Source organism: Gopherus flavomarginatus, chromosome 1 (genome assembly GCF_025201925.1).
Source record: "Gopherus flavomarginatus isolate rGopFla2 chromosome 1, rGopFla2.mat.asm, whole genome shotgun sequence".
NCBI lineage: Eukaryota > Metazoa > Chordata > Testudines > Testudinidae > Gopherus > Gopherus flavomarginatus.
In genome coordinates this window covers 172079251-172102834 of record NC_066617.1, presented here as the reverse complement: position 1 = coordinate 172102834, position 23584 = coordinate 172079251, and the positions used below count along the sequence as shown (strand labels likewise).

The 23584-nt window shown below is 42.1% G+C and overlaps 1 protein-coding gene across 1 annotated transcript in view; it reads left to right on the top strand.

The window, feature by feature from the left end:
• Positions 1–23584, top strand: part of MORC1 (MORC family CW-type zinc finger 1) — a 109439-nt gene that overhangs the window by 35139 nt on the left and 50716 nt on the right. Inside the window, exons 11-15 of the mRNA XM_050962804.1 lie at positions 747–820; positions 2022–2086; positions 7910–8053; positions 8709–8863; positions 15910–16038. Of these exons, the coding sequence (XP_050818761.1) occupies positions 747–820; positions 2022–2086; positions 7910–8053; positions 8709–8863; positions 15910–16038 (567 nt within the window). The remainder of the gene's footprint in view (positions 1–746; positions 821–2021; positions 2087–7909; positions 8054–8708; positions 8864–15909; positions 16039–23584) is intronic.

Sequence of the window (23584 nt, the reverse complement as noted above, 5' to 3'; positions counted from 1 at the left end):
AAGGATGTTGATAAATTGGAGAGTGTTCGGAATGGAGCCATGAGAATGATTAAAGGATTAGATATTATGCTTTATATTGATAAATTCAGGAGCTCAATCTATTTTAGCTAACAAAGAGAAGGTTAAAAAGTGAATGGATTACAGTCTACAAGTACCTAAAAGAGGAGCAAATATTTAATAATGGACTCTTCAATCTAGCAGAGAAAGGTATAACACAATCTGGCAGCTGGAAGTTGAAACTAGACAAATTCATATCAGAAATAAGGCATAACTTTCAATCAGTGAGTGTAATTAACCATTGGAACAAAGGATTCTCCATTGCTGAGAATTTTTAAATCAAGATTGGATGTTTTTTCTAGAAGATATGCTTTAGAAATTATTTTGGTGAGGTTCTCTGGTCTGTTCTCTTCAGGAGGTCAGCGTTGATGATCAGAATGGTCCCTTCTGGCCTTGGAATCATGAATCGTCTGTAAATCTAAATTAGTGACTAAGTATGTTAGTACCTCAGGAGGTGCTCACATAGTGCAGTCTCAGTCATTCACTAAGTGCCCTTTATTCCCACAGATTTCAGTGAGACAGAGGATGCTCAGCACCTCACAAATGCATAATCTGAGATTTAAAACATTGAACAGTTCCAGGTTGTCATGGTGTTTACCCAATAAATGTTCTCTCTTTCTATAGAGCTGGTATTTTATGATGTCTCTAAGCTGTACTTTAAGTAATTGCTTTGCTTATGTTTTTTCTAGCTGAACAAGCTGTAGAAGAAGCTAAGTGCCAATTAAAGCATTTAGAAGAATCTCTTCTGCATGAGGTCAATGAGGTACTGTAGCAATAATCATATTTCTTAAGCATATTCAGAAATATTGCTTGTTATAGCTCTGCAGCAACCCATGTTTACTGGACACAGGTGTCAGTGTGGAGAGTGAACAGTAGTAGCTTCTTTGGAAAGGTACCTAATTTCTTGTTAATGTAATTTTTCAGAAAAAAAATAGGCTAGAAACAGTTGTAATGACAGGTTTTTAAAATATAGCTTACAAGTAATATTAAACACCAGGGAGGATAACCAGAACTACCATTCTGTCAACTACGTGTGTACTCTTATTGAGGAGTTTTACAAAGATTAAGTGCCTATTTGTACTAGTCTTGGATTCAGTTACATTTCCAAGAAAATATTTTAAGATGCTCCCTCCCCCGGTTGCCTTTAAATGTGATAATGATAGTGCTTATGTATGGAGATATTGTGTTCATAAAACTATAATAATATTGCTCCACTCCTTCATTGGTCCGCCAACGTTCTGTCCCCATGCATGCATGTAGATTTGAATTTTTCATGATTTGCCTGCAAAATGCTGAAGACAAGGCTTGCTCTCAGTAGCAGGGCTTATGTCATTTGCAAAACATGTGAAATTGTGGTAGATGGAAGGAGAAGCAAGTGTAGTGATTAATTCTCAAAATCTATTTTAAGGATCCATCCATCACCTGCAGCGTAACTTCTGCTCTCCATTCAAAAATATTGTAATGATGGTTTCTTTCTCTTGTAGAGTGTCACTGAAATCAGTGTTGGTTCTGTTTTGACTGGTCAGAACCACCAGTAGGTTTTTCTCCTGTGTCTTACCCTGCCATTGGAGATCATTGACTGCTCTAACTTACACTCCATGCCACAGGTGTTCGGGTGCAAAGTGAAACAGACCAGAATCATTGAAGTTTCATTCTGTGGCTTCAGATGTATATAAATGGAGTTAATTAAAACCTACTGCCTTCTGCTCCATTCCTTGGGGTATTGTGCTCTGAGCAGCAGAGTGAAAATTTAACGCTGATTCTAATATATCCCAATTTAATCTCCAGTACACTAACTGTGTCTGGAAGCATCACGGTTGTTAGCAGACTGTAGTGATAGGTTTGGAAGTATGGTGGGTGTCCAGAATATTCACTTTCTAAGGAAGCAGTTTGGGGAAAAAAACCGTAGGGTATTAACTGATGCTAAAATAACTTGTTTTACTGCTTTTTCAAAGTCTGCTCAGCTTGCATTACAAGATGCTCTAGAAAATGCAAAAAGAATGCGTGAGAAGCTGGAGGAGAAACAAAGGCAAGATGTGAGACTATTTAATCAGTGTTTCAGAAAAAGTGGTAGTGTACTGTATGTTGTAAATAGTGATTTGATCCAGAGTCTGATACTTAAATAGTGCTTTCCCAAGTTGCAGCTGTTTGTCATTTCAAGGTGCTTTTCAATTACTTTAGATGCTCCAATCCTTTACCGTTTTCTGGAAAAAATTTTAATCCTTGTAATTTTTTCATTAGAATCTTTTAGAATGAAATTCTTTTTATCTATTTAGAGACTTGGGTTTCCTCCCATACACCAGATGAAAGCAAGATTGTTTAATATTTGTAGTATGGCTACAAAAATGTGAAGGAAGCTCAAATGCTGGTTCTTTGATGTTGAGACATTGGCTAAAAGTCAACCCTGGGTTCATTGCTTCAAATCTAATCAATGTTACACAAGACGTTTTGAAAGCACTACCTTGTAGCATGGCAATTCATTTAGGAATAGGAGCATGCTAGAGACCTAGGGCCATTGATCCTGCATAAAAGCAAGTATTTTTAGGAGTCTGCTTCTGTCAAACCCTGACAGTATTTTAAGGTGTGCTTGAGCCTGCAACACCCATCTGTTGGCTAGATTAGAGTCAGTTGCTTCATTTTCTAGTTAATATCCACAAACAGCAGTTTGAATCAAACACCCTCTCTTCAGGGAATAAGTGAGATTTGTAGTCCCTCCATGTGGGTCCTTTTGGGCAGCCAGAAGGAAACCCAGAGGCTGGATTATATTTTGTTTACCAGATCCTTTTCAGCATGGGTCCAAAGGGTGCCCAAAATTTTTCCATGAGGAAATGATTATTCTGTATCCTACAGGTGAACATTACAGTCTTCTTGTCAACAAGGCTACAGCATAGAATCTTCTTTTAGAGCAGGCAGTAGCTGTTTGTCTCTATTTTTATGACATGCAAAACAGATTTCAATTGAACAGAATGTAGGACACCACCTCCACATTCAGGCATATTTGTCAAACCAGGCGTACAACAGAAGGAAATGGAGATTTACTTCAGTGTCCAAAGAACCTGGTGATTATAGTCCTGTATTACCCAGGTTGAATGATATAAAGTAATGTCCACTTTTCAGACTGATATCCATAAGGTCAGACATTCAAGTAGCCAACTGAAGGCATTCCTCTGTTTATGGGATCTGAGAAACACATACTTGCACTTAACTGGGGTTTTGTGTGGCTTTGAAGCCACTTACATCAGCATGTTGCTGCATTATAATGCTACTTAACAGAATGGATTGTTGTTAGGTGACGTGTATGTCTCACCCATTTCCCCATACCCTGACTGCTTGAAAAGCCGAAGCTTTCCTTCTTGTCTGCCGTCCTGGCTGTTGGGAAATTATTTGCCCTCTTTATTCTTACCAAGGTACTATCAAAGATGCAGGTCTTAGAACATAAGAACGGCCATACTGGGTCATACCAAAGGTCCACCTAGCCCAGTATCTGTCTACCGACAGTGGCTAATGCCAGGTGCCCCAGAGGGAGTGAACCTAACAGGCAATGATCAAGTGATCACTCTCCTGCCATCCATCTCCATCCCCTGACAAACAGAGGCTAGGGACAGCATTCCTTACCCATTCTGGCTAATAGCCATTTATGGACTTAACCACCATGAATTTATCCAGTTCTCTTTTTAAATGCTGTTATAGTCCTAAACTTCACAACCTCCTCAGGCAAGGAGTTCCACAAGTTGACTGTGCACTGCGTGAAGAAGAACTTCCTTTTATTTGTTTTAAACCTGCTGCCTATTAATTTCATTTGATGACCGCTAGTTCTTATATTATGGGAATAAGTAAATAACTTTTCCTTATCCACTTTCTCCACACCACTCATGATTTTATATACCTCTATCATATCCCCCCATAGTCTCCTCTTTTCCAAGCTGAAGAGTCCTAGCCTCTTTAATCTTTCGTCATATGGGACCCTCTCCAAACCCCTAATCATTTTAGTTGCCCTTTTCTGAACCTTTTCTAGTGCCAGTATATCTTTTTTGAGGTGAGGAGACCACATCTGTACACCGTATTCGAGATGTGGGCGTACCATCGATTCATGAGGGCAATAATGTATTCTCAGTCTTATTCTCTATCCCCTTTTTAATGATTCCTAACATTCTGTTTGCTTTTTTGACCGCCTCTGCACACTGTGTGGACATCTTCAGAGAACTGTCCACGATGACTCCAAGATCTTTTTCCTGACTCGTTGTAGCTAAATTAGCTGCCATCATACTGTATGTATAGTTGGGGTTATTTCTTCCAATGTGCATTCCTTTACATTTATCCACATTCAATTTCATTTGCCATTTTGTTGCCCAATCACTTAGTTTTGTGAGATCTTTTTGAAGTCCTTCACAGTCTGCTTTGGTCTTAACTATCTTGAGCTAGTATCATCTGCAAACTTTACCACCTCACTTTTTACCCCTTTCTCCAGATCATTTATGAATAAATTGAATAGGATTGGTCCTAGGACTGTCAAGGTTTTTTTCCCCACTTTGAACTTTAGAGTACAAGAAGTGGGGATCTGCATGAACACTTCTAAGCTTGATTACTAACTTAGGTCTGGTACACTGCCACCAGCCAGAATTTAGTGTCTGGCACACTTTCTGTTCCCCCAAAACCTTCCCTGGGGAACACAGATCCAAACCCCTTGGATCTTAAAACAAGGAGAAATTAACCATCCTCCTTTCTTTCCCCCCAGACTTTCCCCTCCATGGGTTGCCTTGAGAGGCTTCACACCGATCCAAACTTTTTGGATCTTAAAACAAGGAAAAATCAATCAGGTTCTTAAAAAGAAAGCTTTTAATTAAAGAAAGAAAAAGAAAAAGTAAAAATTATCTCCCTAAAATCAGGATGGAAAATGCTTTGCAGGGTACTCAGATTCATACAGACTAGAGGGACCCCCCCGCCCCAGCCTTAGCTTCAAAGTTACAGCAAACAGAGGTAAAAAATCCTTCCAGCAAAAGAAACCTTTACAAGTTGAGAAAACAAACATAAGACTAATCCGCCTTGCCTGGCTATTACTTACAATTTTGAAACATGAAAGACTGATTCAGAAAGATAGGGAAAGCCTGGAATGATGTCCCGTCCCTCTCAGTCCTGAGAGCAAACAACGAACAAAACAAAAAGCACAAACAAAGACTTCCTTCCACCAAAATTTGAAAGTATCTTGTCCCCCTATTGGTCCTCTGGTCAGATGTCAGCCAGGTTTACTGAGCTTTTTAACCCTTTACAGGTAAGAGACATTAACCCTTAACCATCTGTTTATTACAGGTCTTAACTCTCTTGAGCAGTTTAGTATCATCTGCAAACTTTGCCACCTCACTTTTTACCCCTTTCTCCAGATCATTTATGAATAAATTGAATAGGATTGGTCCTAGGACTGACCCTTGGGGGACACCACTAGTTACCCCTCTCCATTCTGAGAATTTACCATTAATTTCTACCCTTTGTTCTCTATCTTTTAACCAGTTCTCAGTCCATGAAAGGACCTTCCCCTTTATCCCATGACAGCTTAATTTACGTAAGAGCCTTTGGTGAGGGACCTTGTCAAAGGCTTTCTGGAAATCTAAGTATACTGTGTCCACTGGATCCCCCTTGTCCACATGTTTGTTGACCCCTTCAAAGAACTCTAACAGATTAGTAAGACACGATTTCCCTTCACAGAAACCATGTTGACTATTGCTCAACAGTTTATGTTTTTCTATGTGTCTGACAATTTTATTCTTAACTAGTGTTTCGACTGATTTGCCCAGTACCAACATTAGACTTACCTGTCTGTAATTGCCGGGATCACCTCTAGAGCCCTTTTTAAATATTGGCGTTACATTAGCTAACTTCAAGTCATTGGGTACCGAAGCCGATTTAAAGGACGGGTTACAAATCTTAGTTAATAGTTCCGCAACTTCACTTTTGAGTCTTCTCCTTTTTACTGCTGCTTGAAGAGTATGATGTAATTACACCTACCTGTCTTCTGTTTTTTCCTTATTAGACTGTGCTTGTTGCCTAACATGGGCAGAACAAATGGAGTACTAATCAGAAGCCCAGACTTTGCAAGAGCAACTTGTGGGCTGAGACTAATTAGCATGGAGATTGTAAAATCTTCTTGGGTGTGGCAATCCATACCAACTATCTATTGACCCATGGATATGTCCATATATAGTCTATAAAGAGGTGAAATTGGATTCAAACGTTGCTTAGAAGAGTAATCTCTTGCAGGTGGATTGTCTGGTGTGTAGGGATGATAACAAAATAATAGTGGGTAGATTCCTATTTCATTGGGCTATCATTCTTTTGTTCCCCACAAAACCCTTCACAGTACAGCTAGACAGTTTCCCTCCATGCACTCTGTCAACAGAAACTTTTAAGGGTGTATGAGGAGAGAGCAGCTATTGCAAAAAACACACTACTTCAGTCAGTGAGGCAGAAAATTTCTTTGATTATTTTGCTTTTATCTTGCAGGACAAGTAATTCTATCACATTTGCCTCTTTGCTTCATGGCTTTAAATCTCCTCTGAACACTGCATCACAATGATGTGATGCCCAGAGTTATTTTAAGACTTCCTGGGAATGACCCAAGAATTTTGAAATGGATAGCAACTCTGAAACTAAAAGTTTATAGGTTCGTAGGTTCCAAGGCCATAAGGGATCATTGTGATCACCCAGTCTGACCTCTTCTATAATACAGGCCATAGAACTTCCACAAAATTATTTCTGTCTGAACTAGAGCATATTCTTCAGAAAAAAACATTCAATCTTTAGCTCTTGAGGAGTCAGGTCTACAGCTGCCTCTTTAGGTAATAGTGAACACATTCTTGCTTATGTGACTCCTCACTTCAAGGAAGGCCACTACTATCATTTACCGAAAGTGAAATCCTCACTTCCTGGAATCTGAAGGTCACCTGTAGTACATGGGCTTCATGTAGTCCTTTAACTGGATAGTGCTACATTTTCTAATGTTACTGGCAGGTGCAGCATACAAGTAGTGATTACATGATGGTGCTTGCCTACCAATTTTAATACTTTCCATTCCTTCAGGCCTACCCCCCAAAATGTGCTTCAAGTTAGTTGAAGGTCCTTGTTCATGATTCGTTTCTTTGACTCTGGTAGCTCCGTGCAGAAAGTTCTGCAAAGCCAAAGGGCACTTTAACCCTCCATTCTCCAGTAATTGAAAGGGAGGAAACATGAAGTGTATGGAATGATACAAGTCAACTCTGAGAACAAAACTGGCTAATTTTTGTATTGTTTACTAATGGGTGATGGTTACAATATGCCTAGTTTTTTTTTAAAAAACTATCAGCCAGAAACTTTATGATATGAAAACAAGTTCCAATTTGGTAAGGCATTTTTCCTCTACAGATGCAACGAAAGAATGTCTTTAGCTGTTCTCATATTGATAAACATGAAAATCTTCATAGCAATTACTTTCAGTCTTAATTTTCAGGTTAACAGCTAATGCTGTCTTCGTTAATGTCAAGCTGCCAATATGCTACTTGGCTTGTGTTTGATTTTAAATAGGAATTTTCTGTTTTCAAAAATGGCTGAATGTGATCTGCCTCTAATCAATTTCCATTATACAGAAGTCTGTCCCATCAGTTTGAAAACCCAAGAATTATGTTAGCCTTTAAAAATTTGGATGTTTTTGTGGTTGATACTACTTTTATCTTTTTTATTTCTGGCTGAAGTGAACTGTCCAATGTCCTAAACCAGATTAACAGTAGCTACTAAACTGGTAACAGTAAGTAAAATTAAATTTAAATTAAAAACTTTAAAAGGAAGTTTATAAAAGAAAACTGCTTATTGATTTTATATTGCTTAGAGAATTGAGGAGACCAAAGAAGCTCTATTTAATATTTGGAATAAACATAGAAAACAGAAGTCAAGATGGAATGTTCATCTATAACAACAGTCGCTTGGTCAGAATGTATGAGAAAGTGGGACCACATCTTAAACAGGGGTCTTGGTAAGCTTGGTTTCTTCTTTATTTATTATTTATTTATTTAGGAATCAGGTTTAAACCCTTGTTTTAAAATGCAGGTATTCTGAATACCAGCAGGAGTCTAAAATCCATGATCCCACCTGAAACAGGTTATTTCCTTTCCAAGCATATGCGCAACATGGATTATTTATATATATTTTGAGTGTTATATACATGCGTTAAGGGAAGAATAAATCATTCAAACACAGTTCTGCAGTTCTCAAAGTAATCTTTTAGAGTCACTCACTGTTGCTGAATTTTTTAGTGCAACTTGGGAGTTCTTGAGTTCTCAGTTTCTCTGAGGTTTTACCTGCATGTAAGTGTTGCTCTTTTAATATCTTCCAAATCCTGGTGTCTGTTCCTTTCCCTATCCTGCCTATCCCTATTCTGACATGGCCTCACATTTTAGAACATAATATTTTTGAGGTTTATTTCATGTATTCATTTGAAATGAAGTAATTTAAATATAATTCTTCACATAACTATGATCAGACAGGATGCTAGTCTCCATTTTCTATTAGAAAAATATTACTTAATATGAAATACCTGTTTCTGAAGTGAGTCAAGGACAGCTGCAAACAAAACAAATGACTTGTTCTTTGAACTTGGATCAAAATGCTTTGAACTGTTGTTATTTCAGTTTCAGCGGTGGTGCAGTTGGAATGGTGGATGTGCCCTTAGAAGCCTTGGAGCCAACACACAATAAGCAGGCCTTTGTTAATGTTAAAGAATATAACCACTTGCTCACATCCATGGAGCATTATCTGATCCAGTACTGGAAGGACATCGGAATAAGTAAATCTTTATTGTTTAGCCTGGCTTGTTTTATATAGCTATTTAAAAAAAAATCTGTGTCAAACTGTTAATTAATCAAATACATCCGATAAATCGGAAGTTGGTGTGACGGTGGGTCACAGAGACATCCTTGGGACTGCCACCTGATGTGCTAAGACTACCTCTGAGCCCATTTTCCCTGCCAGGTTGGGACTTCAGAACCCTATCTTGTTGAGCCAGACATGCTAGCCTGCTGCAGACACAGACCCAGGTCTGAACCACGTCCCCCAAAGCTGCAAGCTTTAACTGAAAACCACTTAGCAGGTACTCCTGTCTCCAGCACCCAGATACCCAGTTCCCAATGGGGTCCAAACCCCAAATAAATCTATTTTACTCTGTGTAAAGCTTATACAAGGTAAACTCATAAATTGTTCTCCCTCTATAATAACACTGATAGAGAGATATGCAGAACTGTTTGCTCCTCCAGGTATTGATTACTTACTCTGGGTTAATTAATAAGCCAAAAATGATTTTATTAAGTATAAAAAGTAGGATTTAAGTGGTTCCAAGTAATAACAGACAGAACAAAGTAAGTTACCACGCAAAATAAAACAAAAACATGAAAGTCTAAGCCTAATACAGTAAGAAATTGAATACAGATAAAATCTCTCCCTCACAGATGTTCCAATAAGCTTATTTCACAGACTGGACTCCTTCCTAGTCTGGGCCCAATCTTTTCTCCTAGTACAGTTCTTGTTAGTTTCAGCAGGCATCTTAGGTGAAAACCAGGGGATTTTACATGACTGTAGCCTGCTTTCTTCTGTTCTACCCCCTTTTATAGCTTTGGCACAAGGCAGGAATCTTTTGTCTCTCTGGGTCCCCACCCCTCCTTCTAAATGGAAAAACATCAGGTTTAAGATGGATTCCAGTACCAGGTGACATGCATGGTCACATGTCCTGTGAGACCCCAAGCCTTCATTCTTCTTGGCCTGACTCACAGGAAGGCTTGCAAGTAAACAGAGCCATCTACAGTCAATTGTCCTGGTTAATGGGAGCCATGAAGCTTCCAAACCGCCATTAATGGCCCACACTTTACATAATTACAGTAGGACCTCAGAATTATATTTCATATTTCTAGTTTCAGATACAAGAATGATACATTCATACAAATAGGATGAACACACTCAGTATATTATAAGCTTTGTAATGATGCCTTACAAGAACAAGAGACCTTTTGCATGAAGCATATTCCAGTTACATGTTGTTCACACTCATTAGCATATTTTTATAAAATCATATAGGGCTTGTCTACATCACAAAGTTGCAGCGCTGGTGAGGGGGTTACAGCGCTGCAACTTAGGAGGTGTACACATCTGCAGGGCATCACCAGCGCTGCAACTCCCTGTTTGCAGCGCTGGCCGTACTCCCGTTTTGTCTCGGGTGTAGAGGATCCAGCGCTGGTGATCCAGCGCTGGTAATCAAGTGTAGACACTTACCAGCGCTTTTCTTGACCTCCGTGGAATAAGCAGGTATCCCAGCATACCTGGGGAAGCCTCTGGTAATCAAGCTGGTCTCCTTCCCCGGTTTGCTCTCGCGTTCCCCGAACCCCGAGCAAGCAGGTCTCCTTCCCCGGTTTGCTCTCGCGTTCCCCGAACCCCGAGCAAGCAGGTCTCCTTCCCTGCGGTTTGCAGGGGGGTTCGGGGAACGCGAGAGCAAACCGCGGCGAAGCTGGTCTCCTTCCCCGGTTTGCTCTCGCGTTCCCCGAACCCCGAGCAAGCAGGTCTTCCCTGCGGTTTGCAGGGGGGTTCGGGGAACGCGAGAGCAAACCGCGGCGAAGCTGGTCTCCTTCCCCGGTTTGCTCTCGCGTTCCCCGAACCCCCGAGCAAGCAGGTCTCCTTCCCTGCGGTTTGCAGGGTGGTTCGGGGAACGCGAGAGCAAACCGCGGCGAAGCTGGTCTCCTTCCCCGGTTTGCTCTCGCGTTCCCCGAACAAGCAGGTCTCCTTCCCTGCGGTTTGCAGGGTGGTTCCGGGAACGCGATAGCAAACCGCGGCGAAGCTGGTCTCCTTCCCCGGTTTGCTCTCGCGTTCCCCGAACCCCCCTTGAAGCCGCCCAACAGCGCTGCAGTGTGGCCACATCTAACACCACTTGCAGCGCTGGTTGCTGTAAGTGTGGCCACTCTGCAGCGCTGGCCCTGTACAGCTGTACTAATACAGCTGTAACAACCAGCGCTGCAAAATTGTAGATGTAGACATACCCATAGAGTAGAACGTCACAGTTGGATCAGATTGTAACTTTTAAGAACAGCCACCCGAGGGAGTCAGTGTGGACCAGACACTGTACCAGTTGCAATTCCTAGAGGCATGCTGCGTGCAGAAAATAGAGGCAGAGAGATTACTAACTGTTCAACTGTTGCTGCCTCTGGGAACACACACGGGAGCAAAGGTTGCACGTAAAGTCCTGTAATATGAAGTTGAGATGGAGGTGCTATAACAATGCATGCTACCTTTTCAAATGCAAATCCCAGGATCTGGTAACAATCACATGTGGATTTGTGTAAAGCAAGAAGCCCTAGAGCCAAAGGGTAAACCCAAATGAGTATCCAGCTGTAAGAGTCAAAAGTACTGCTGAAGGAATCCTAAAATCAACCTGAAATTGCTCTTTCCGAGTAGCCACAGGATGAAGACAAAGGAAACCAGGTGCAAGTTTTATTAGTAGTGAAATCAAGCGAGCGTTTTGGTTCATCTAGTAAGGAGTTGGAAATACAGGCAAATGTTACATCTATTCATTTTTTAGATAAATTGATTCTACGTGTATTTACAAATTAGATGTGACCCTTGCTGTGTCCCAGTTCAAACAATGTTGTTTTAACCAATGCTGTAATCTGCTTTTTGTATAATTATTCATTAATTTCAGTGTGCACTAGAAAACTTCTACAGTGTGAAAAATGCGCAGAGCTCCTGCATCACATCTTGGTTTTGAAAATAATCAGATAATTTTGGGTAGCTTTCTTGTCATATAAAAGATGCAATATCGCTATTTGTTTAATTCAGATCCATAGTAGTACTTGGAATAATTGTGCTCTAGTTTGAGTGAAATTATGGCCTTTAAAAAAAAGTAAGTTTGATTTCATCCCTTAAAAATAATGTGCATTTCTGTCTAATGCAGAGAAGTTTGGTAGCTCAAGATGTCCAGTTTCACCTGGCCACACTTATTTCCAAGCCCAGCTCCCCATTCCACACTGTTCCCCATATGCAAGATTTTAGGCTGTCACAGTGGGGTTTGTGCGTTTTGGTTTTGTTGTAATATAAACATTTAAAACAGAGCAGGTAATGTGGACATGTTTTGTAAAAGATCATTCCTTCCTTCCTCCTGAAATATTCAAGTCCTTTTTGTCTAGTGTGCATATCTATAAAAGCCCCCGAATGTTGCAAGTATGTCAGTTGGATATGTCAATATGTACATGTCAACGGATATGTACCAGTAGCATTAACTCCCCACATATCTGGTTCCTTTGGGACAAGTGTAGCCTCAATCCAACCTTAGATAAGTACACCTTCCTTTATACATGATCGATCTGCCAGTATTGCTCTTTATGAAAGAAATCACAGGAAACACTAACATCTACACAGACAGTTAATAGAGGGTCTTTTCTAGGAAAAAAGTGGTAGAGTGCTTTTAAACTCCAGTGTATGAGAAACTGCTCCTGAAACCTTAAAAGGGATATGTATATAGTTCCTTACTTTTGAAGATGGCTAGTGAGAAGGAGAAGTTAGTTGAAGTAAACAAGTACGTGCTTGCATGGATGGGAGCTGTGAACAGGGTTTCTTGTAATGCTGCATATCCTTATGCACCATAAGCTATATTGATGTTCTGCTTCCAGTTAGCTTTACTGTAGGAGAAGTTGTTTAGATGTTCATAAACTACCCATTTTAACTTTTGGAGCAACTTTGTCTTTTCGGACCTTGGCTCCAAATATGTCTCTGACATACACAACCAATCCACCTCAGGATGTCTGTGCACAGAGTCCTTTCTTTCAGTGCAGGTCTGAGAATCAGCCATCCAATTAGTCTTGGTTATTGTTATTTAATATTGGTGGATAGCACAGGTGTGTATGGCACTTGTTGGAGAACAGCATATAAAAAGATAAGTTATGGTGGCAGGAGAAATGACAAGGAGCAGAGAAGGAGAAAACTCTTACACAGAACAAGATAGAGGTGGCTTGTTTTGCAAACCACTAACGTGTTTTGGGGTTTTTTTAGTAGGCCGATATTAGAAAGTTAGCATTGGATCACGTTTGGCAAATGCATATGGAGAGGATGGACGTGATGGAATAGTGTTTGTTAGGCCCTGTCAAATATAAAACAAAGCAGAGTCCCTGCCTTTGAAGGTATTTGAAGGAGGAAAGAGCGTGCAAGACTCTCGGTACCAGATGCTTAAAGCTGCCCATGGAGATGTTTGAGGGGAAAGGAAACTAAGAGAGGCATGAACTGAAGCAGAATTGGTAGATCAGAAGGCTTAAGTGGGACCTTACTTAAAGCAGACTGACTTGAAGCAGAGGGGTGCAATCCATGACTTTTCCTTCCTACTTTCTCCCACAACTTTCACTGGTAGCAGCACACCTTTTTATTGACTTTAACAATTCTTCCCACTCCAAGCACTCTGCTTATGGTACCCAAGTGAGGTTGTGGCGTTGTCAACTTCCTAGAGCTAGAAATGTTTTGAAAGAAAGACCAAGTAATTATTGCTCTGCTCTTGGATGCTACATTTACCATGAGAGACTGGAACTGATTAACTCTGATTGTATTTATGTGCTTAAACAAGCTGGTGGCTTTGATCCAATAGTTTTTTGCTGTTTATAAGATAAATTCTTAAAGTTTAATCCTTTAGAGCCTAATTTGCATTTACGCTCTTAGTCTCATTGAAATAAATGTGGGAATAGGGGGCACAACATATGAACCTCAATGTAATAAGCAGGGTCCGCAAAGGGTAAAGCATCTGACAGAATAAGTTTATCAAAGTAACTGATCAAAATTGAAAAAATTACAACAATTCACACACCTTTTCTGCCAGGTGGTTATGAGCAAAATAATTGTTCTTTCCAGTTAGTCTGTACGTAGAGTCATAGAGTTTAGGCAGGGACTACCAGCTCATCTAGTCTGACCTCCTTTGTGATATTCCTAGATAATCCTGTCAAGTGACCTGCACACACATGCTGCAGAATCTGACCTGGGAGAAAATTCCTTCCCCCTCATATGGAGATCAGTTAGACCCTGAGCATGTGAGCAAGAACCAGTTAGCCAAGTACCTGAAAGAGCCCTCTCAGAGTCTTGGCTCTCCCCATGCAATGACCCATCTCCAGCCATGCCCCATCCCTGACATCTCAGAGGAAGGACATAAAAAACAAAACAGAATACACTGCAACAAGTACATCCCTTCCTGACTGCTGCCAGTGGCTGACTGAAGCCCTGGAGTGTAAGCTTTTTATGAATATAAGACACAAAGCAGAAGTGAGCCCCACAGCTGCTGAGCCCTGCCCTGCCCCTACTATCACATCATGCTTGCATTAGTTCCCTCTTTTGCTGATTATGGTGGTGTATTCCCAGTATATACTATTGGCTCTCTGGGAGTGCAGTCTAGTGCTTGGATGAGAAAACAGTAGTTGAACACCTCTGGATTCTGTTTCTAGTCTGCCACTGACTTCATGTGAGCTGGAGCAAGTCACCAAAACTTGGGATAAAATTTTCAAACCCAGGTGCCGTAAGTTAAGCTCCTAAATCTGTCTTTAGGCCTTCAAAGTAGAATTTACAAAAGTACCTAAGTGACTTGTAAGCACAAATACCATTAACTTTAAATGGTGACACTGCCCTAAAATCATTTAAGCACTCTTTTCAATTCTACATGGAAGGCTTAAATACAGATTTAGGAGTCTGATAGTTTAGACACCCATGTTTTAAAACTTTGGCCTCTGTGCCTTCATTGTCCTCTCTGAATTGAGGATAGGAATACGTTCTGCCTCGGAGGTCTTGTAATAATTTATATTAGAAAATACTTCCCATGTCACTGGAGCTTTTAGTGAAAGCAGAGTGTTTCACAAATATATGTTAATGTTGACTTTTTATTTTATTTTTTTTTTGTCTTCAGTTTGGTTTGGTTTGGTGGCTTAAAAATGTGCGAGGACAGAGCTTCCTTTGTGGAGCAGATCACCGTAAAAAGTTGAAGATTAAAATTCCTGCTTATCTCTGCAATGCACTGGATAACTACAGACATACCTAGTCTTTTTCTTAAATGTTTGTGAATTGGAATTTCGCAGTATCTTTAGCTTATAATGGATTTGAGCTGATAGAATGGCATTTGAAAGGTGACCCACCGGTCTCTCTGTGTATTACTACCTCATTCGGTATAGAAACTGTAATATTTACATAGTGCTATGTATCTTCAAAGTACTTCACAAACATGGACTAATCATCCCCACTCATATAATGTAAGTAAATATTTGACTGACAGAGAAGGGGATGTGACTTATTTCAAGGCCACGAGAGTGTCCATTTCTAAACTCACATGAATGCTTAGGATCCCATATTTCAGTCCTGTTTCCAGACCACATCTTGTTCCCGCTACCTTAGGGTTGGGCAACCTATGGCACACGTGCCAAAGGCAGCATGCGAGCTGATTTTCAGTGGCACTCACACTGCCCCTGTCCTGGCCACTGATCTGGGGGGCTTTGCATTTTAATTTAATTTTAAATGAAGCTTCTTAAACATTTTAAAAACCTTATTTACTTTACATACAACAGTAGTTTAGTTATATATTATAGACTTATAAAAAGAGACCTTCTAAAAACGTTAACATATATGATTGGCACACAAAACCTTATATCAGAGTGAATAAATGAAGACTCGGCACACTACTTCTGAAAGGTTGCCGACCTCTGCGACTACCTTCATGTCTACTTGCAACTTCTCTTAAAAGCTACTGGTCCCCTAGTTGCAAAGTACATTCTTTAGCTAACATCTGTAGTTTACATATAAACTTATTCTTCTGCTACTGAAAATTATATACTTCTTTAGATCAGAAAGGAGTAACTTCATTCTGGAATGCGTTTGGCTATCTAAGTGACAAATGGGTGGAGAAACCCTCAGATGCAATTCAGTATAAGAGAAGACGTGCAGTGGAAATTCCTGCCCTGGTTCAGTGTGGTGAGTTTATATAATTGGATACATAAAAGGAGAAATAAGGAGAGGATTTAATAGGATAATAAAAAGGCCTTTAAATTGAAACACCTTAATCCCAGCTTTCCCCAGCATTTGACACTGTATACTGCTGTGCTTTCATGTGCTTCTTCCTTCAGAAGATCTTATAGTCCCTATGTTTCATTTTCCATCTCCTCCTTAAAAAAATCCATTCACGGCTATTTTTTTTATAACTGTACATATTTCACTTCTGTATGTTTCATTGCATCATATTTAAAGGCTGCCAACAAACTGCGGTTTTGATATGCTCCAGGGTGAAAAGGTTGTTGGCGAAGGACTGCAGAATTGGAGCACAGCTTTGGCTTTTAATTGATAGTTAACCATTGTTTAAAATTAATTTGCCAAACTCCTTTTACAAATTGTCCTTACATAACATGTTTTTGTGTGAAGCTGTTTCATTCTTTCCAAGCAATGCACCTCTCTGCCATGCCAGGTTGAGTTCTTTATTGCTCTGCATCAGGACAGGATCAAACCTCAAACTGGGCAGTTGTTTTTATTTAATCTGTTTTTTTTTCAGCTTCTGTTAATTTGTTTCTTGCTTTTTACCAACATTATCTTTGTAAAGACACCTTTCTTTTTTAACTTTTGAATTATTGTCTGAGCTTCCCACTCCCTATGGAAAAATCTGAGTTTACAGATGGCTTGCTATGCCTCTGGTATCCTAGTATGAAATTGATCTCACATTTCAATTGATCACAGTATAATTAAATATTACAGTGGTTTGTTATTCTACTAAGTAGCTTTGAGCTCCTGTTCCTGCAGTTCTGAGTCAGAAACTTAATAAAAGGCTTTTTTTCATGAAAAAGCCCAGTAAGTAAATTCTCCCACATCAGTGTCACAGAAATAGTGTTCCCTACATTAAGCTGTCTGCTCCCAGAAAGGAAACTGCTAATCATAACATGGTGGGCACAGAATATGACATTTAAATTGGCTCTTGAATTTATAGCATATGAGAAAAATTTAAATTTTATTTCAGAAACACCAGTTAAAACTATTGTCAAGTAAAAAACATGGATGGAAAACATTGTTTTTAAATTGCCCATTAGGGTACTTCTATACATTTAAGATTCTGAAGCTATTCTAACGTAACAAAAACTTGAACCAGTATGAAGTCAAGGATTTGCTGTTTAGTCTTGGCTAGTGCCAAAATACCCCCCCTTCTCCCCCCCGCCACTACACAGATGAACTTGAGTCCTGACGATTCAAGGTATATCACTAACACTTGCCATTGATCACCAGACAGCTGGAATGTTCAGCTTTACATGTCATAACCTTAGTCCCAGATTTGGACCTTAGCGTCCAAAATATGGGGGTTAGCATGAAAACCTCCAAGCTTAGTTACCAGCTTGGACCTGGTACTTGCTGCCACCACCCAAAAAATTAGAGTGTTTTGGGGCACTCTGGTCCCCCTGAAAAACCTTCCCTGGGGACCCCAAGACCCAAATCCCTTGAGTCTCAAAACAGAGGGAAATAATCCTTTTTCCCTTCCCCCCTCCAGGTGCTCCTGGAGAGATACACAGACACAAGCTCTGTGAAACTACACAGAGTGACTCCCCCTCTCTGTTTCCAATCCTGGAAACAAAAAGTACTTTCCTATTCCCCCAGAGGGAAGGCAAAATCAGGCTAGCAATCCAACACACAGATCTCCCCTGATTTCTTCCTCCCACCAATTCCCTGGTGAGTACAGACTCAATTTCCCTGAAGTAAAGAAAAAACTCCAACAGGTCTTAAAAGAAAGCTTTATATAAAAAAGGAAAGAAAAATACATACAAATGGTCTCTCTGTATTAAGATGATACAATACAGGGTCAATTGCTTGAAAGAATATTGAATAAACAGCCTTATTCAAAAAGAATACAAATCAAAGCACTCCAGCACTTATATTCATGCAAATACCAAAGAAAAGAAACCATATAACTTACTATCTGATCTCTTTGTCCTTACACTTAGAAACAGAAGACTAGAAAGTAGAAACTACTTCTCCAAAGCTCAGAGAAAGCAGGCAGACAGAAAACAAAGACTCAGACACAAACTTCCCTCCACCCAGAGTTGAAAAAATCCGGTTTCCTGATTGGTCCTCTGGTCAGGTGCTTCAGGTGGAAGAGACATTAACCCTTAGCTATCTGTTTATGACACGCCCCCCAAATTGCAGACAGTGGGGAAGCTCACTGGTGGCGATTTCCTTCTAGAACTTTAAAATAAACAGATTACTACAACACATGCACCTTTACATATACTACTAAGTATATAACTAACAGACTTCTACATTTTAAGAACACTTTTTAACTACTGAATTCTGGGAAACTCTCACGGGAGAGTGCATCAGCTACTTTGTTAGAAGCTCCTGTGATGTGCTGAATTTCAAAATCAAAATCTTGGAGAGCTAAACTCCAACGAAGAAGTTTCTTGTTGTTCCCCTTGGCAGTATGAAGCCACTTTAGTGCAGCATGGTCAGTTTGTAGTTGGAACCGCCGTCCCCAAACATATGGGCGTAGCTTTTCCAGGGCGTACACAATGGCATAGCATTCCTTTTCACTGACTGACCAGTGACTTTCCCTCTCAGACAGTTTCTTGCTGAGAAACACGACAGGATGGAAGTTGTGATCTGTTGCTTCCTGCATGAGCACTGCTCCTATACCACGCTCAGATGCATCTGTGGTTACTAGGAATGGCTTGTCAAAGTCCGGGGCCCTGAGCACAGGGTCAGACATGAGCATCGCCTTAAGCTGGGTAAAGGCCTTTTGACACTCATCAGTCCACTTAACGGCATTTGGCTGGGTCTTTTTGGTCAGGTCGGTCAATGGGGCAGCGATTTGGCTGTAGTGTGGTACAAATCGCCTGTAGTATCCGGCCAAGCCTAAGAAGGATTGGACCTGCTTCTTGGACCGTGGGACAGGCCACTTTTGGATAGCATCCACCTTGGCCTGTAGGGGGTTTATGGTTCCTCGACCCACCTGGTGTCCCAGGTAAGTCACTCTGTTTTGGCCTATTTGACACTTTTTGGCCTTAACAGTTAGTCCTGCCTGCCTGATGCGCTTAAAGACCTTTTCCAGGTGTAGTAGGTGTTCGGGCCAGGAGTCTGAAAAAATGGCCACATCATCGAGGTAGGCAACTGCAAATTTTCCCAGTCCTGCTAGTAGACCATCTACCAGCCTCTGGAAGGTGGCGGGTGCATTTTGAAGGCCGAAAGGAAGGACATTGAATTCATACACCCCCGCATGGGTGACGAATGCTGACCTCTCCTTGGCAGGTTCATCTAGCGGTACTTGCCAGTACCCCTTGGTTAAGTCTATTGTAGAGATGAACTGGGCACGTCCCAACTTTTCCAATAGCTCATCGGTGCGTGGCATTGGATAGTTGTCCGGACGAGTTACAGCATTTAGCTTACGGTAGTCCACGCAAAAGCGTATTTCCCCATCTGGTTTGGGTACCAGAACCACTGGAGATGCCCATGCACTGGTAGATGAGCGGATTATACCCATCTGTAGCATGTTCTGGATCTCCCGTTCTATAGCAGCTTGGGCATGAGGAGACACTCGGTAGGGTGGGGTTCTGATTGGGTGAGCATTACCTGTATCAATGGAGTGGTATGCCCGTTCAGTCCGTCCTGGGGTGGCTGAGAACAATGGGGCGAAGCTAGTGCACAGCTCCTTGATTTGTTGCCGCTGCAGACGTTCCAGGGTGGTTGAGAGGTTCACCTCTTCCACGCCACCGTCTTTTTTCCCGTCGTAGTAGACACCGTCAGGCCACTCAGCATCATCTCACTGGACTGTAAACTGACAAACCTGTAAGTCTCTGGAATAAAAAGGCTTGAGAGAATTAACATGGTACACTTTAGGCTTTAGTGAGGAATTGGGAAATGCTATGAGGTAGTTTACAGCTCCCAGGCGCTCTTGGACCGTGAATGGCCCTTCCCATGATGCTTCCATCTTATGGGCCTGTTGCGCCTTCAAGACCATAACCTGGTCTCCTACTTTGAAGGAACGTTCTCTGGCATGTCTGTCATACCAGGCCTTTTGCTCTTCTTGAGCATCCTTTAGGTTCTCTCTAGCAAGGGCTAAAGAGTGTCGGAGGGTGCTTTGTAGGTTGCTTACAAAGTCCAGAATGTTAGTTCCTGGAGAAGGCGTAAACCCCTCCCATTGCTGCTTCACCAACTGTAATGGCCCCTTAACCTCGTGACCATACACAAGTTCAAATGGTAAAAACCCTAAACTGGGATGTGGGACAGCCCTGCAGGCAAACAGCAACTGCTGCAACACTAGGTCCCAATTATTGGAGAATTTGTTGATGAATTTTCGTATCATGGCCCCCAAAGTTCCATTGAACCTTTCCACCAGGCCATTGGTTTGATGGTGGTACGGGGTGGCAACCAAGTGATTCACCCCATGAGTTTCCCACAGTTTTTCCATGGTCCCTGCCAGGAAATTAGACCCTGAATCTGTAAGGATGTCGGAGGGCCAACCTACCCTGGCAAAGATGTCTGTTAAGGCCAGGCACACAGTGTTAGCCCGGGTGTTGCCTAGAGCTACTGCTTCCGGCCATCGGGTAGCAAAGTCCACTAAAGTCAGTACGTACTGCTTTCCTCTGGGCGTCTTTTTTGGGAAAAGGCCCAGAATATCCACAGCTACTCGCTGAAATGGGACCTCAATTATGGGGAGTGGCTGGAGAGGGGCCTTGACCTGGTCTTGAGGCTTACCCACTCTTTGGCATACCTCACAAGACCGGACATACTTGGCAACATCCTTGCCCATCCCCTCCCAGTGGAAGGACTTCCCCAACCGGTCCTTGGTTCTGTTCACCCCAGCATGGCCACTGGGATGATCATGGGCTAAGCTTAAGAGCTTCTCCCGGTACTTAGTTGGAACCACCAACTGTTTTTGCGGCTGCCATTCTTCCCGGTGTCCACCAGAAAGAATTTCCTTGTATAAAAGTCCTTGGTCTATAACAAACCGGGATCGATTAGAAGAGCTGAGAGGCGGTGGGGTGCTCCGTGCCGCCGCCCAAGCTTTCTGAAGGCTGTCATCTGCTTCCTGCTCAGTCTGGAACTGTTCCCTTGAGGCTGGGGTCACCAGTTCTTCCTCAGACTGTGGACTTGGGCTTGGTCCCTCTGGAAGCGATGTAGGTGATGGGGTTGTTTCCGTTGCTGGTGAACCGCTCTCCGCTGGTGCACCTGAGGGTATTTCAGGCTCTGGCTGAGCCTTTTGGGTATGGCTGTCTGTTGCTTCTGCCAGTTCTGGCTCGCTGGCGCCCTCTGGCGTTGAGTTTGAAGATGTAGTTGCACTTGCTGGTGCTGGTTGCTGTTCCAGTTCCGGGCCTGGGACTGGAGATGCTGGGGCTGTTTCAGTGGTAGGCATGGAATCCGGGTCCACTACCTCTGTCTGGGTCTCTGGTAACACAGACGGGGCCTCTGTGGACGGCTCAGGAACAGGAATGGGTCTGGAAGCTTGCCTGGTTTGGCTACGTGTAACCATTCCCACTCTCTTGGCCCGCCTCACCTGGTTGGCCAAGTCTTCCCCCAGTAGCATGGGGATAGGATAATTGTCATAGACTGCAAAAGTCCACATTCCTGACCAGCCTTTGTACTGGACAGGCAGTTGAGCTGTAGGCAAGTCTACAGCTTGTGACATGAAGGGGTAAATTGTAACTTTGGCCTTTGGGTTGATGAATTTGGGGTCCACGAAGGATTGGTGGATAGCTGACACTTGTGCCCCCGTGTCTCTCCACGCAGTAACCTTCTTTCCGCCCACTCTCAAATTTTCCCTTCGCTCCAAGGCTATTTGAGAGGCATCCGGGCCTGGGGATCTTTGGTGTGATGGTGGTGTAATGAATTGCACTCGCATGGTGTTCTTGGGACAGTTGGCCTTGATATGTCCCAGTTCATTACACTTAAAGCACCTTCCATCTGATGGGTCACTGGGCCGAGGTGAGTTACTGGAGACTGGTGAGGTTGAAGGGTAGGGTATCTGTGGCTTTACTTGGGTGGTATGTGGGGTCTTTGGCTGTCCTCGGTTGTAGGGTTTATGGTCTGTGTGCCCCCTGGGGTAATCGTTCCCCTTGACAGTAGCTTTCTTGCTTTCTGCCAGTTCCATCCATTTGGCTCCAATTTCCCCCGCCTCAGCGATATCTTTGGGATTTCCATCTTGTATGTACCGTGTGATGTCTTCAGGAACACCATCCAAGAACTGCTCCATTTGTATGAGGAGGTGCAGTTCTTCCAAGGTTTGAATGTTGTTTCCTGTTATCCAGGCCTCATAGTTTTTTGCAATGTAGTAAGCGTGTTTGGGAAATGACACCTCTGGTTTCCACTTTTGGGTTCTGAAGCGCCGACGGGCATGATCTGGGGTTATCCCCATTCTGTATCTGGCCTTGGTTTGAAAAAGTTTATAGTCATTCATTTGCTGCTTAGGCATTTCAGCTGCCACCTCTGCTAAAGGTCCACTGAGCTGTGACCTCAATTCTACCATGTACTGGTCTTCGGGAATGCTGTACCCAAGACAGGCTCTTTCAAAATTTTCCAAGAAGGCCTCGGTGTCATCACCTGCCTTGTAGGTGGGAAATTTCCTGTGCTGTGGAGCAATAATTGGCGCCGGGTTGTTAGGGTTGGCTGGCACATGCAGCCCAGCTTTTGCCAAGTCCAGTTCATGTTTTCTCTGTTTTTCCTTCTCTTCATTCTCTTTTTGTTGTTTTTCCATTTCTTTGTGGTGTTTTTCCATTTCTCGGCGGTGGGCCACCTCTTCTTCTGCTTGTTTCCTTTTGTGTGCTGCCTCTTTGATTTGTTCTTCTCTTTCTTTCATCTCCATCTGTCGCCTGTGTTCAGCGTCTTTGATTTGTTCTTCGGCCTCAATTTTTGCCTTAGAAGTCATGGTTCCTGTTTTCTTGTGTTGGGGTGCCCTCCGGTGTTTATCTTCTGAACTGCAGGTTCTCTGTTGCCTCCTGAAGTCTGCCTAGCAACAGTGCCTTTAGCTAATTTTCAATGTTAAGTAAACTAGAAAAACCACTTTATTTGCATTCATATAGTGCTGGTAATGACTCTCAATGGGAGTGCTATTGTGTGACAAAAGACCCTCAACAGTCTCTTAATGGCTTCTCGCTTAACATGCAAGCCACAAACTGCCAGAGAGAGCAGAAAAAAAAAATTCTCTCTGGTTCCCTTTTAAAACCAACTGTTTCTCTCTGCTAAAAAGCCCTTAGCAGAGAAGAGAAAAATATAATATTCCTACTGGCTTCTGGATTCTGTCTATATCCCACCTGTTGCCACTCATGTCATAACCTTAGTCCCAGATTTGGACCTTAGCGTCCAAAATATGGGGGTTAGCATGAAAACCTCCAAGCTTAGTTACCAGCTTGGACCTGGTACTTGCTGCCACCACCCAAAAAATTAGAGTGTTTTGGGGCACTCTGGTCCCCCTGAAAAACCTTCCCTGGGGACCCCAAGACCCAAATCCCTTGAGTCTCAAAACAGAGGGAAATAATCCTTTTTCCCTTCCCCCCTC